Source organism: Caretta caretta, chromosome 11 (genome assembly GCF_965140235.1).
Source record: "Caretta caretta isolate rCarCar2 chromosome 11, rCarCar1.hap1, whole genome shotgun sequence".
NCBI classification, from domain to species: domain Eukaryota; kingdom Metazoa; phylum Chordata; order Testudines; family Cheloniidae; genus Caretta; species Caretta caretta.
In genome coordinates, this window is record NC_134216.1 from 63,931,512 (window position 1) to 63,944,620 (window position 13,109).

A 13,109-nucleotide genomic window follows, 5' to 3' on the forward strand; every position below is an offset into this window, starting at 1 on the left:
CCTTTGTTTTGGCGCTGATGCCAAAAACCCAGTTTGCCAAGATTTGTATGCCAAACGACAAACCTCCGAGAGATTGGGATGTGTAGCTAACTCCACCACATTTAATAGCTGGGGAAAGCGTGTGATTCTTGTCATTCGCAAAGGATGGGAAATTACTGGGCAAACAGAAGAAAGGTACAATCAGCGCAAGAAACTTACCTGCTGTAGGTCTGCAAGGGAATACAGGTGGATCTGCTGAAGGAGGTATTCTCTGGGGAAGATTCTGAAAAGAGGGAAATAGATATGAGTGGACATAAAGCTTCTGAGAGACAGACTCTTCTCTGGAAAATTCCCAAACCAGGAAGACCTCCAAATTCTTCAGCCATCATTGGGAAATTGTACATTCTCTTCCAAGGACTCTACACAGTACTGATGTTCGATACAGTGGTAGTTAGGGGTTGGAGTTATGTTACCCTCCCACGCATCAGCTGCTTGGACAAGATTCTTTTATTTGTCATCCTTACCTTCTCCCAGGGAAAGAATTAATACAGTGGGAGTCCCTTGAGTTTTTCTACAGCTGTCAGGGAAGCACGTGCAATGATAGTTACAGAAGTAGAAACCTCATACTGTGGAAAGAAAAAGCCTTTCAAACAAAGAGTTGACTAATAAAAAAAAAATCATTCAATGTTTCTGAGGCTTTGGTAATAAAGAACTGGTCTGCACTAAAAAGTTGTATTTGTATAACTATGTCGGTTAGGGGTGGGATTTTTTTTTTTTAACCAGTAAAAGCCTCAGTGTGGATACAGTTATACTGGTATAAAGGTGATTTATGCTGGTTATAGTAATTATTCTTCCCTTATGGGAGTAGCTAACACCAGCATAACCAATATAATTGCATCCAACCTAGCAGGAGTTGTACTATTGAAATTATACTGGGTAGAGTGGTAAAACTTTCTAATGTAGACAAGGCCTTATTTTCAAATCAGACCAAATACACACTTCAAATGTCCCATGCTAAAAATTAAAACGGAAAATCACAAGTAGTAAATTTGTGAAGCTACATTTTTATGAATCATACCTGAGCTCTGAACTAGTGGTATGGCTGTGCACTACCTTCCTAGGGACTTGGTATGATTTCTGGTCACGGTCTCTTACTTGGCCTTCTCCGAGAAGTCAGAGGCAAGGAACAGGCAATCTATAAGGTGGGTCTCTCTCTCTGACACAGGGCACAGCACTACCACTGGATTACCAGGCCAGATATGGGCAGGTCACCTGTCAGTAAGCAGTCAGGGAGACAATGTTGCCTAGCGGCTATCAACCTGGACTGGGACTCAGGAAACCTGGGATCTATTCTTGGCTCTGCCACTGGCCTGCTCAGCGACCTTGGGCAAGTCACTTCACCTTTCAAGCCTCAGTTTCCCCAGCGATAAAATATGGATCACCATACTGACCTTTACAATGTGCTTTGAGATCTATGGATGAAAAGTGCTATGTAACAGCAGGTATTATTAAACAGTTCATCCATTCACCTGTGTCGTTATGTCTACTTTTTGTTTCCCCATTTTGCAATTTAGTTACATTACAGCCGGCATGGGGCTTGTCTACACAACAAGCCACTGCCCGGCACGCCAGGATGTGAATCTGCAGCGCACCAACTTGCAGTACAGTCACGTCCTGTATGGACATTGCCGTGCAGCAGTGGAAGCCCTGGAGTGCGCCGGGTGAAACTGGGATCCAAATTCACACTTTGTCAATGGATAGGGGTGTGCAAATACGGAGTTTTCGTTCAAGTCCATCTCTACTTTTTACAACAGACTTTCATGGGTTTCATGCAGGGTTTCCCCTCCGGTGTTCAGGGAAGAGTGAAGACTGATATCATCTGAGTAGGATCAAGGAGTTGCAAACAGTGGCCAGTGCGGTCAGTGGATAAAGATCAAGATCATTTGACAGGGAAATAACCCTTCATACTCCTGCCCCATGGTGGGTGACTGGGGATGGGAAATAAAGACCAAGCTCTTGTACTCCTGTGGATCACACCATTATTACGTAGCATTAGAAGAAAACAACTTTGGCAAGAACGGATCGATTGAGCTGCCTAAATCTTGCAGTCTGGAAGGCAATGGGGCACAGAGAACTGGTGGAGATGACTGCCACACTTTTCAAGCAGGAGGTATTGTGGGAAATCAGAAAGGGTGAAACCCTCCATTCCACATGGGAGGTCCAGGAGCACTAGAGAGCTCCAGTGATTTAGTGGGAGCAGGAAGGAAAAACAAGCTGCTAGACAAAGTCATTCAAAAATGTTAAGAATCCTGTGAACTACTCAAGAATGTTATTTAGGAAAGGCAAATTTTTCTTACAAGAAACAAGATGTCAGGTAAGACCATGGACCCTTCTGTTACAGATCTGTGTCATGAAGTCTTGTGAGTCTCAGCAGACAATAAATGGACGAATTAGCGACTGAATTACATATTGTAAGAAACAGACTCGACTTTGCAAAGATCTGCGAATATTTGCAGGACTAGTGAAAGCTGTGCTTCTCACATGGAAATGGTAAAAAGCAGGGAGAGAACTGAAATGCATCTAATTAAAAATACATACCAAGATAGACTGCAAAGGGAAACAAATGGCACATCAGATTGGTCTGCGATCAGCATGAAGGCAATGCAAAGGTGTCCTGCGCAAGGGATATACTGAGTCAATCCTGCAATGAACGCAACTATTTTGCAAAAGTCTGTTGCTTTCAGCACGAATTGCAAAGCAAATACAAAACCAAAAATACATCCATGGACCTGCAGCTGGAGGGCAAAGCTCTAATGATGATGAAGAAGAAGAAAGAATTCTTGGTGGGGTTCGTTAATAAAAGTACAATGCAAGGTTCTACGACAGATTGGGGTGTGCCGATGGAATGAAATGAACCAAAACAGCAATTATAAACCCAAAGAAAACACAGGTGAAAAGTATTCAGGGGCTGATAAGAACTTTAATAACAACATAAAATCCATTAGAAATTACACTGGAAGCCACTGAAGAGGTTTTAGAAACAGAGACAAATATAGATCTGGACAAAACAGCAGTTGGTTGACAATATCTTGTACCAACTGCAATTTCTGGACAAATCAAGCCAAAAGATTGGAAATCAAAACATCAGCGAATCCAAAAAATAATAAAACCTCCTCATTTAATTTTGCTCTATTGGTTCTCATAAACAGTTATTTTAGGCTGAGATTTTCCAAGATGTTTAGGAGAGGCTTGGATTAAAATTAATGGAAATTGTGGTATCTAAATTCCCTGGGCGGCTTTGAAATGTTTAGCCTCAATATTTTGGACAAGTTGTAAAACCACGGTTTTGACCATTTGTGGCTATTAAAGATTCCACAGCACTCTTCTCAAATAGGGATATGTCCTAGCTATATTTCAGCTGAAGGAATTATATCCTATCTACCTAATTCTTATCTGCAGTTTCATATGGATAGGGTATTCTTCACTTCCTGTCCTAAACTGTTGCACAGACAGGTGTGTTCAGCTTACCAGAGATAAACACATTTCAGTTGTGAGCTAAGTAATCCCTATATGTCCCTCAGCTACAGGTTAAGGGCCAGCCACAAAAACGTTTTCCAAAAACTAAATCCAAAGATAACACTGCGCTTTGGACTTGTCCGTAGGAGATTATAAAACTGATCACTAAGAAGTCAGCATTTTGAACCAGCTAACAACATTTCAGTCTAACTAGAATTTATTTTATTAAAACACCCGACCGTATTCTTCTGATCATGCAGGCAGTCAGTCAACACAGTAATAACATTGGCAGGAACTGTATTGTGTGTTGAAGTCTTTACAGCACTGCTTCTGCTAAGAAAAAGAATTAGCTACTGAAAGGTTGTATTTTTCAGGTTATTGAAAGTCAAGTCTGAACCCCCGTTAGACAGTAGTTGTCAATGACTGATATCAATGAGTAGTCATAAGATCCCTGAAGTATGGGCAACATTTTATGTCCTATAAACACTCTCTCACATGTGATAACAGACATGTAATAAAAACCAAAGTGAGGACTGACTCCACTTACTAGGATGTCATTATTTAAGGTGACCTCAGCCAATCGAGGCCAAGGTGACAGACATTCCTTTCCTGTTCCCATCTCCCTTTTTTGGGTCATGGATTAGTTTGCAATTTACACTCCAAAATTAATGTGCTTACTGTTATGTGCCAGTGGCCAGCGCTGGAGAGAAAGCGAAATACTACCCCTTCCTCCCAATTCCATCTTAAGAGAAAGAAGCTGGCATGCCTTCCAGCTCTTAGGTAAGACTAAGACACACACACAACAACATAATGCCATGAGCATGTGAAGAGGTGCTCAAGTGAGAGGAGCATTTATTTCCATTACCATAGAAACTGGGCCATGGAAAAGCAAAGATGGTCTGGTTTCATATTTGTCCGATCTCTCTATTAATGATAGAAATGTATTCTTGTTGAATCGGGATGGAGATGAACAGCTGGGCAGCTAATGCCTGCATCCGCAGCAGCACCGCAGACCGCATTAGAAAATGGTAGAACCCGAGCCTTCGAGGGGTCGAGAATGTCCTGTGTGGAGCATGGGACACCCTCAAATCCCACCGAAGCCGAGAAGGGTTGAGGGCACTCCACCTGGGAGGCTGCAGCCTACAAAAGGGTTTAAAAGTGGGCGGCACAGTCCGCGCACTGGGCAGTTTTAAACAAATGTGCTGTGACCATGTTGAAGCTGAACTGGGAGTGGTTTCAAGCACCTGGTGCAGCATACGACAACACAAGGGAGATCCAACAGTGGGGCTGCACTACGTACATTCGGCAAATTGTTTAAATTCTGATTGTGAAACAACTTTCCAAAATGCTTTAGTTTTTTAAACTGTCTTGTATGATGTGTCATTCCCTCCTGGCTCAGGTGCTAAGGGGCTCCACAATTAAATCAAGGCAAAAACACCACCATCCTTATTAAAACACAAGCACTGAAAACAAACTGATGAGGTTTTAATACAAATAGAAGGATGGGGGAAGAGTGAATGGGGAAGAATAAAATATAGGGTCAACATGGATCATATTCATAAACTAACATTTTTGAACTAAAAGAAGCAATCTTAAGAAGTCCACCACCATCAACTTGAAAAAAAATCACACTTCTCCCTCAAAACTGAGCACCTTCTATAGAGACAACACATAATGGCAGAGATGCTGTCCCTAGTCTCTGTTTGCCAGAAGCTGGGAATGAGTGACGGGGGATGGATCACTTGATGATTACCTGTTCTGTTCATTCCCTGTGGGGCACCTGGCATTGGCCACTGTCGGAAGACAGGATACTGGGCTAGATGGACCTTTGGTCTGACTCAGTAGGGTCACCCTTTTTAGAGTACTCAGAAGAGAAGGGCTTCTGGCAGCCAGCAAGCCAGAATCTTTAACTAGGTTCTTTGAATATTTACCTGATCCTGAACAATAAGTAATGTACATCATAGCATGTTCACATTTTATTGCAACTTTGCATTAATAAAAAGTTAGTGACAGATGTTGCTTTGTGTATGTAACAGTGTTTTGGATATAGTCTGTTTCATTGCTCCTGTGTAGGGTCACTTACATCTCAGTCCTGCAAAGACTGAAGCATGGGCTTGGATCTTCGCAAGTTCAGAGCTCTTATTTTCTCCCTGGACATAAAGATTCTTTATAAACATCAAAAATGGGAGTGGTTAAAAACTCTTATAAAATGATGGTGAAAGGAATATCAAAATATTCAGGTCATCCCACTTTAAAGGATGCTCTACAGGAATTAAAAAGAAGTAGTCAATTAAAAAAAATTCTAATTGACTGTGTCCTTTTCACTCAGCTTTCAAAAGTGGGGAGACCAGAATAGAGATGGGGAGACAGGTGGCAAATTCCACATCAGCATGTCCTGGGGCTCACCACAGCAAAGACCTGATCTCCTGCTGCCTCGGGATCTGACCCTGGGATACCTGAAAGGCAAGTAGTATCTGAGTGCAGCAGCACCCAAAAAACTTGTCCTATTCTTTTAGATAATTTGGAGAGACAGTTCAGTCTCATCTACACTGCAAGATGGAACTGTGTTTTTATCTGCACCAGAGGACTGCTGTGTTGTAACTGGATTGTAAGTCACGGTTAAGTTTGCGACATACAACATAAGTTCAATGCTAACAAGTCTTTTAGATTTGCCACTTCCCGAGAACAATGAAATCAGAAGTCCTGTTGGTTTAAAAGACTCCACAGTGTTTTACCATAACGTGCTCGAAACAAAAGCAGTCAGTGCAAGGAAAGCAAACCTTAGGAGACGGTTAGCTCCAACTGAAGGGAATAAGTTAGCATTCTATGCAGTCTTCTAAGTTTCCCAATTGGTGATTTTTTTTTTTTACGACACTATGTAATCTGCAGAGCACCAGTCATGCAAGACATTTCATCCCTGCCCTTGGTGTGATCTTATCAGGTAAGTATCTGCACAAACAAAAGCTTATCTTGTAATGTCCTTCTGGAAATAGAATCACTGATAAGTTTTTGCTTTTTGCATTTAGGCAAAGTTGCTGTGTTTGTAGCCAGGGTGCTTTGTTAGCAGTAAGTAATCGCTCTGCATTTAAAGTCTGTTTATCATCAGCTCCAGTAATTTTTCTCCACTGGTTTAAATACCCTGACAGCTCTGCTAAAGCTACAGCAAATTAATCTGCCCCAACCTGACATTCTAACTGAAGTACAAATGTGATAAGCAGAGCAAACTCTTCATTTCACACTGCAATCAAAAGAAATCAAGTTAGGTGGCAGATGGGCACAATCAAGCCCTTTTGTACCAAAGAAGCCCATGAAGAAGGCAGAAAAAATAGATTGGCATCACTATTTCATATGCCAGCCACAAGTGTCTTATTTGACCAAGTTTAGAATTTTTTGACCTTATGGGACTTAAACCATTTCCAGATCTCTGTGATGAGGAGGGGGAGTGGAAGCAGGGAGGAGGATTAAGAGGAAAAAGTGTGATTCCTAGGTCCTATTTTTCCTAATAGATGTTTGAAAACCCTTAAAATGTGAGAATAATAGTGGGCAGAGGAAAAAATTTTTTAACATGACGCAAGGTAGATCTTATTCTATTCTCAGTCACACTGTGTCAAATTTTTCAGTAGTCTTATTTAACTTGAACAATTACAGGAGAATTCAAGTTAATTTCCACTCATCCCAAATATGCATGCAGGGTAAAGAACTGCATTAGGCTTCCAAGCAGATGCACGGGGTCTTTTTGTTAGATTTTATGTCACAGTTCATCTGGAGTGCAATTTGTCAATAAAATTAAGGTACAGATTAAGGAAAGTGTGGTGTTTTTCCCTATTGCCAACTCTTGTGATTCTACTGTGAGTCTTTAGCTATGTGGTATTCTTCTGAAAGCCCCAGCTCCCACAGTCGTGTTATTAAGGGAGAAGCTCAACTTAAGTGAAAGTTTGTGAGAAAAGCTGGTCTATGTGAACCTTGAAGACTTAAAAAACAAAAGGAAAATAAAGTCCCAAATTTATTATTTAAATCTCATGATTTTTAAGCCACTCTCATGATTTAGAGGGGACTGACTCATGGTTGTTGAGTTCTAGAGGATGTCCATACTGGTGCATGTAAGCAACTTCACACATACTGCCTACAAGTATTTTGTCTAATTATCTTTTAGAAACCACCAATCCCTGGATATATTTCATAGGTAAGGATGGTTAGATGTATTTCAAAATATGTCGGTGTACGATGTGGATTGGCCTAGCAATCCATTACATCTGAAACTCACTTGTTTTAGAAACAGTAAGGCAAACCAAACTGATTTATATGGATTTTGACCAGGCCCATCAGGCTTAGCAAATGGAAACTGTCATTGATTTCAGATAATGGCTAACCATTATTACACCCACTGCAAGCTGGAGTGTTAGAAATCTATTTGCTCTAGCCCAGACTGAGCTAGCAGCGGAGGAGTTCAGGAAATTACAAGTTTCCTTTGCTACCATACAGGAGACACACTGGCTAGAGACTGTCAGAAACTAGAATTTCCTTTACTCCAGACAGACAAGTGGGCAAATGAAGCATAGGGATGGGATTGCTGTAATAGTGGACAAGAGAACAGTTACCTCAATGAACAGCTGGAAACCAGTGTCTGAGCAGATTGTCATAGCAACATTTACTAATGCCTACAATAAACCATACATAACTGTGATCTGCATTATGTCCCAACAGAAGCAGCAGAAGAGGAAGAGAGGAATGGACTATATCAGCAGATAGCATTGTAGATGAGATTCCTGATTGTGACAGTATTCTGATAATGGGAGATACAAATGGAAAGGTTGGTAGCAGACAGGGTAAGTAAATGAATAATGCTGGACCACCCGGCTTTGGGACAACAAACGATAATAGGAAAAGGTTACGAACTCGCGGTGCGATGCACAATCTGATTATTGGCAGGACTCGGTTCCTCACAAAGACACGCAGAAGGTTACAGGGGACTCACCAGATGATCAAATCAAACACTAGACTGATCAATTACCATCAGTGAAAGGCATAGAGAGTCACTGTTGGACATTGGCATCTATAGAAGCGCCAAGTGTGGCAGTGATCCTGAACTACTAATGGGAAAGGTGAAGATTAACTAAAAGATGGGTACAACAGGAGCCAAATTTGATCCTGATAAGTTAATAGCTCTGTGAGGGAGGCATACAAGGTGATGCTTGGAGGATGTTTCAGGTCATTATTTTGTGATGATGAATAGGGCTCCCGTGTCTGTCCTGGAGGTCCCAGAAGTCATGGATTCCATGACTTTCCACGAATTCCGTGACTTCTGCAGCAGCCAGCGTAGCTGACCCCAGGACCTGCTCAGGCAATCCCCAGGAACAGCCGCACCAGCTGCTGCTAGAGCGGCCCCATAGCCCGTGCAGCCAGCCGCGGCTCAGGGGCCAGTTGCGCCAACGGCTGCTTGGGTGGCCCTGGGCAGCTGGCCCCAGGGACTGTCCGAGCAGCGGCCAATGCGTCCGGCCCCGGGGACTGCATGAGCAGCGGTACCAGGGGTGGCCAGAGCAGTCACTGCTGGGCGGCCCCCAGCAGTGGTCCCGGGCTGGCTGGAGCTGCGGCAGGGGGGGCGGAGCTGCGGGTGGCTGGAGCAGCCGCTGCTCGGCAGCTAGTGCTGCTGGCCCCAGGCCTCTCCCTGCAACAGCATCCCCTGGCCCCTCCCCAGCAACGCTCCTCCTCTAAGATTTAGTCATGGGTATTTATGGTATAAGTTATGGACAGGTCACGGGCCGTGAAATTTTTTTTATTGCCTGTGACCTGTCCATGACTTACACTAAAAATACCCATGACTAAATCGTAGCCTTAATGATGAATAAATCTCACTACTTATTAGATGGGAAATATTTGAGGAAGCAATACAAAACACAGGAGAGGAAGTTACTGGACGGCGTTAGCAAACAAGGAAAAATTGGACAAGCAAGGAAACAAGAACTTTACAGGAAAAAGTGTAAACAAGCCAAAACTGCTGGGAAAGCAGAAGTAGTAAAAGAGCGTTACGCGAAAGATGGAAGGTATAAAATGGAATGATTTAAAGACAAATGAAGTTAGAAAGAAAATAAGATGTGAAATCAAGGCACAGGACTGGCTACGTTGAAAAGATTAAGATGGTGGGGACACTGCTGAAGAGAAACAGGTGACAGGAGGCCAAAGAAAATAATGCAAACACAACGAAGTCTGACTTAGAGGCTGACCACCGACTAGATGGCGGGACATCATATCCAGGGATATGGCCAGGTTGGGCTTAATGGAGGAACAAGCCATGGACAGGAACAAATAGCGACGCTGTCTTCCTCATGACTACAAAGATGCTCTGGGAGGAAAAGAAGACATGCACTTCATACTTGTTTTGAAATTAGTAGCCAGGTTCCCCATCAACACACAGGTAAGACTGGACAAATGAAAATTATATTTTTGGTGTTTACCGGAAATCCTGCTTGAGGACATAACATTTTTTACTTAAGAGCAGAAGTTCCCAAACTCTTCTCTCGAAGGTAAGTAAGATCATGAGAACAGTATGAAACTTAAGAACTACTATAAATCAAAAGAAGGAACAAAGCATTATTGATTTTTAGAAAAGAATGAGGAGAAATAGTTCGGGACAGACAGTTTCTACTTGGAATTAAATAGCTCCACCTTTTATCTGCTTAGATCTTCCAGCCACCTTAAAATGAAATGACAAGCAATGAGGTATCCTCTGTTCTTTCAGGTGCAATTTGGAGTACTTGGAGTTTGCCGCAAACAGACTCTGAAGTGATCAAATTAGGGTGAATGTGGGCAGAGCTAGTATTTCAAGTAGTGCTCCCAGCTAATGAAAACACAATTTGGAATCTAAGTGGGGTATTTCTAAAGCAATCTATCTTAAACAGAAGAAACAAGGCTAAATCATTTTAGACGCCTAATATTACTAATCTATTTGACAGAGGGTGACAGATTGCATTAGACATCATGTCTGGACTCAAAGATGCTATGTGAATAAAAGGATTCTGTTATCCTCTGAAATATTTGTGCAAGTTTCTTAGCAACAACTTGAAATGCTTAATGCAAATATTTTGAAAATAATCTAGTTCTGAGGCAAAAAGAGATATTTATTTCTAAGGCCTCATCATACGAAATGACAGAATTCTTCTTTCAACTTCAGTGGGTTTGGGTTCTTGTTCTGCTAAGAGCTGACAGTATTAGCTAGGGGTACATATTTGTGGCACTGGAAATGGAAACCTGATTGCAACAGCGAGCTTTAATTCCATCTCTCTGTAATGTGCTCTACGTAAAGCAACCAGTGTCAGGTTAAACTAATATAAAACTCTGTCATGAAATTAATAGAAAACTGCAGTCCTGTAGAGGGGACAAGTGATTAGATGCAGAATTCTGCTTAGTCTTCTACCTCCACACAGAAGGAGCATGTGTTTACAGATGGAAATCACTGAGGTAAATGCTAAGGGATAGGTGGACCTGTTGCAGAGCCAGAAACTGTGAAAACAAAAACAAACTCTGTGATAATTCCTTCACCAAGAAGCCTTCCATTAAGCCAGAATAGTAGGAAAAGAGACCATAGTGGTTAAAATTACAAGCCCTTCTTATATCTACGAGAGACAAGGAGACTCCTTAAAGGAGGAATACACAAAAAAAGAAGGATGCTTCCTTCAATTTACATGTTCACATACATTGCATCACCTGTTTAATGGACAAGAGCTCCTCTCCTCTCCCCTCAGCACCAGAGACACTGTTTCCACTTTGTATGTTTGCGTTCTCTGGTAATACTGCAAGCAGAAGACTGTTGGGAGAGCTATACAACTGCAGCTTGCATCAATTCTATACAAGCACTAGATTTAAGTCTGGTTTGTTTCTCCCCCAGGAACTGACAGTGCGCATGCATCGAATACAACCCCAAATAGATAAACCTGCTCAATTCAAAACAGGGAAGGCAAATTCGATTTTTTTATATGGAGGGCCGTAGCAATATCCCTTATGAAATAGAGACAATGGGTCAGATCCTCAGCTGGTATGACTCAATTTACACCAGTTGAGGATCTGACCTAATGGGTCTAGCCAAACTTGTTTTCCTTTATTGTTTTATCTTCCCGTATGCCTTTAAAGTCTACTTCGAACTACCACCCAAACAGCCACCATTGTTGCCGGAGTTCATCAAGTGAACTAGAATTCTTAAGGACAATAAGGGCTGCCAGTTCCCTGCACCTTGAACCACCATCTTCCGAGATCTTTAGCTATTCTTTGTTTTTTTAGTCACTTGCCTTAGAGTTCACAGTGCGACTCAGCCCTGAGTTTTCTGCGGAACGCCAAGTTTTACAAAGTTCCCAAAGTATCTATGTATACCAGGCATTATAAATAACGTTTCCACACTTAAGTCAACTAGGTCCTGAGCTAAACTGGTTTATAGCCATCTGGAATTCTTCAGAAACGGTGACTTATAAGCACTGTAAACACTGTAGTCTTCATGGAGGACACAGAGAACTCTGAAATTAATTGCCATCTTGGGTTTGAGATCTGGGTTCAAGAGGAAGGGATAGACTTAAAAAATGATGATGATAATGATAGAACACCCCAGAGCAATCTGCTCTTTCCCTAATAAGGAAGGCTATCAGTGTCCCACAAGCAGCAAGGTGCCAATACAATTAATCAGTCTGTTTTTAGTTCTCTCTAGACAGCAATATTAACAGTTTGTTTCAGTCTGTTTATATGGTTCTGACAGGTCTTCAAGATGCTGTGCTCACTTGCCAGTAATTAATAGCCAGCCATGTACTAAGGTGAAGATCAAGCTGAAAAGAATGCCTTTGGAACAGGACAGATAACTGGATTCTGGATTCTCTCCCCCAGCCCTTTAAATTCTGACTAGGAAACAGCACTAAATTTCGCAAAAAGAAAAGGAGTACTTGTGGCACCTTAGAGACTAACCAATTTATTTGAGCATGAGCTTTCGTGAGCCACAGCTCAAAATAAATTGGTTAGTCTCTAAGGTGCCACAAGTACTCCTTTTCTTTTTGCGAATACAGACTAACACGGCTGTTCCTCTGAGCACTAAATTTAGTAGCACTGGCTCACACAGTTGTTTAAACTCCCCTTTCCTTGTACCTTGCCCATGTGATGAGCTGATGGGTAATTTAAATCATGTTTTCTTTGTGAATAGATCTCATTTTCTCTGTCCAGCTGTTATGTTGAGCCGTGGGGTCTGCATACTGGGATGTGCCATATTCAGAATAAAGGTCCTGGAACACAATTCCTGCAAGGTGGTGCTGCTTCAGCCTTGTTTTCCTCTCCAGATCGGTCCAGCCCCTTCGGGTAGGCCACCAGGGACCAACCTGGTGCCAAAATCACTCTGCTGGAGACTTCCACAAGTGCGAGTCAAGCATCCAACTCCCATAGACTTTCAATGGGAGTTGGGCACATACCTGCCCTTTGTGTCTTTGAAATGGTCGCTCTCTGGCTTTTGGAGCATCCCACAAGTTCATAGAATCATAGAATCATAGAATATCAGGGTTGGAAGGGACCTCAGGAGGTCATCTAGTCCAACCCCCTGCTCAAAAGCAGGACCCATACCCAATTAAATCATCCCAGCCAGGGCTTTGTCA

General features: G+C 42.2%; 1 protein-coding gene across 2 annotated transcripts in view; it reads right to left on the minus strand.

The window, feature by feature from the left end:
- Positions 1–13,109, minus strand: part of PLEKHM3 (pleckstrin homology domain containing M3) — a 127,631-nt gene that overhangs the window by 49,718 nt on the left and 64,804 nt on the right. For both annotated transcript variants that reach the window (XM_048869470.2, XM_048869471.2), the window contains one exon: positions 199–262. In XM_048869470.2, coding sequence (XP_048725427.1) covers positions 199–262 — 64 coding nt within the window. The remainder of the gene's footprint in view (positions 1–198; positions 263–13,109) is intronic.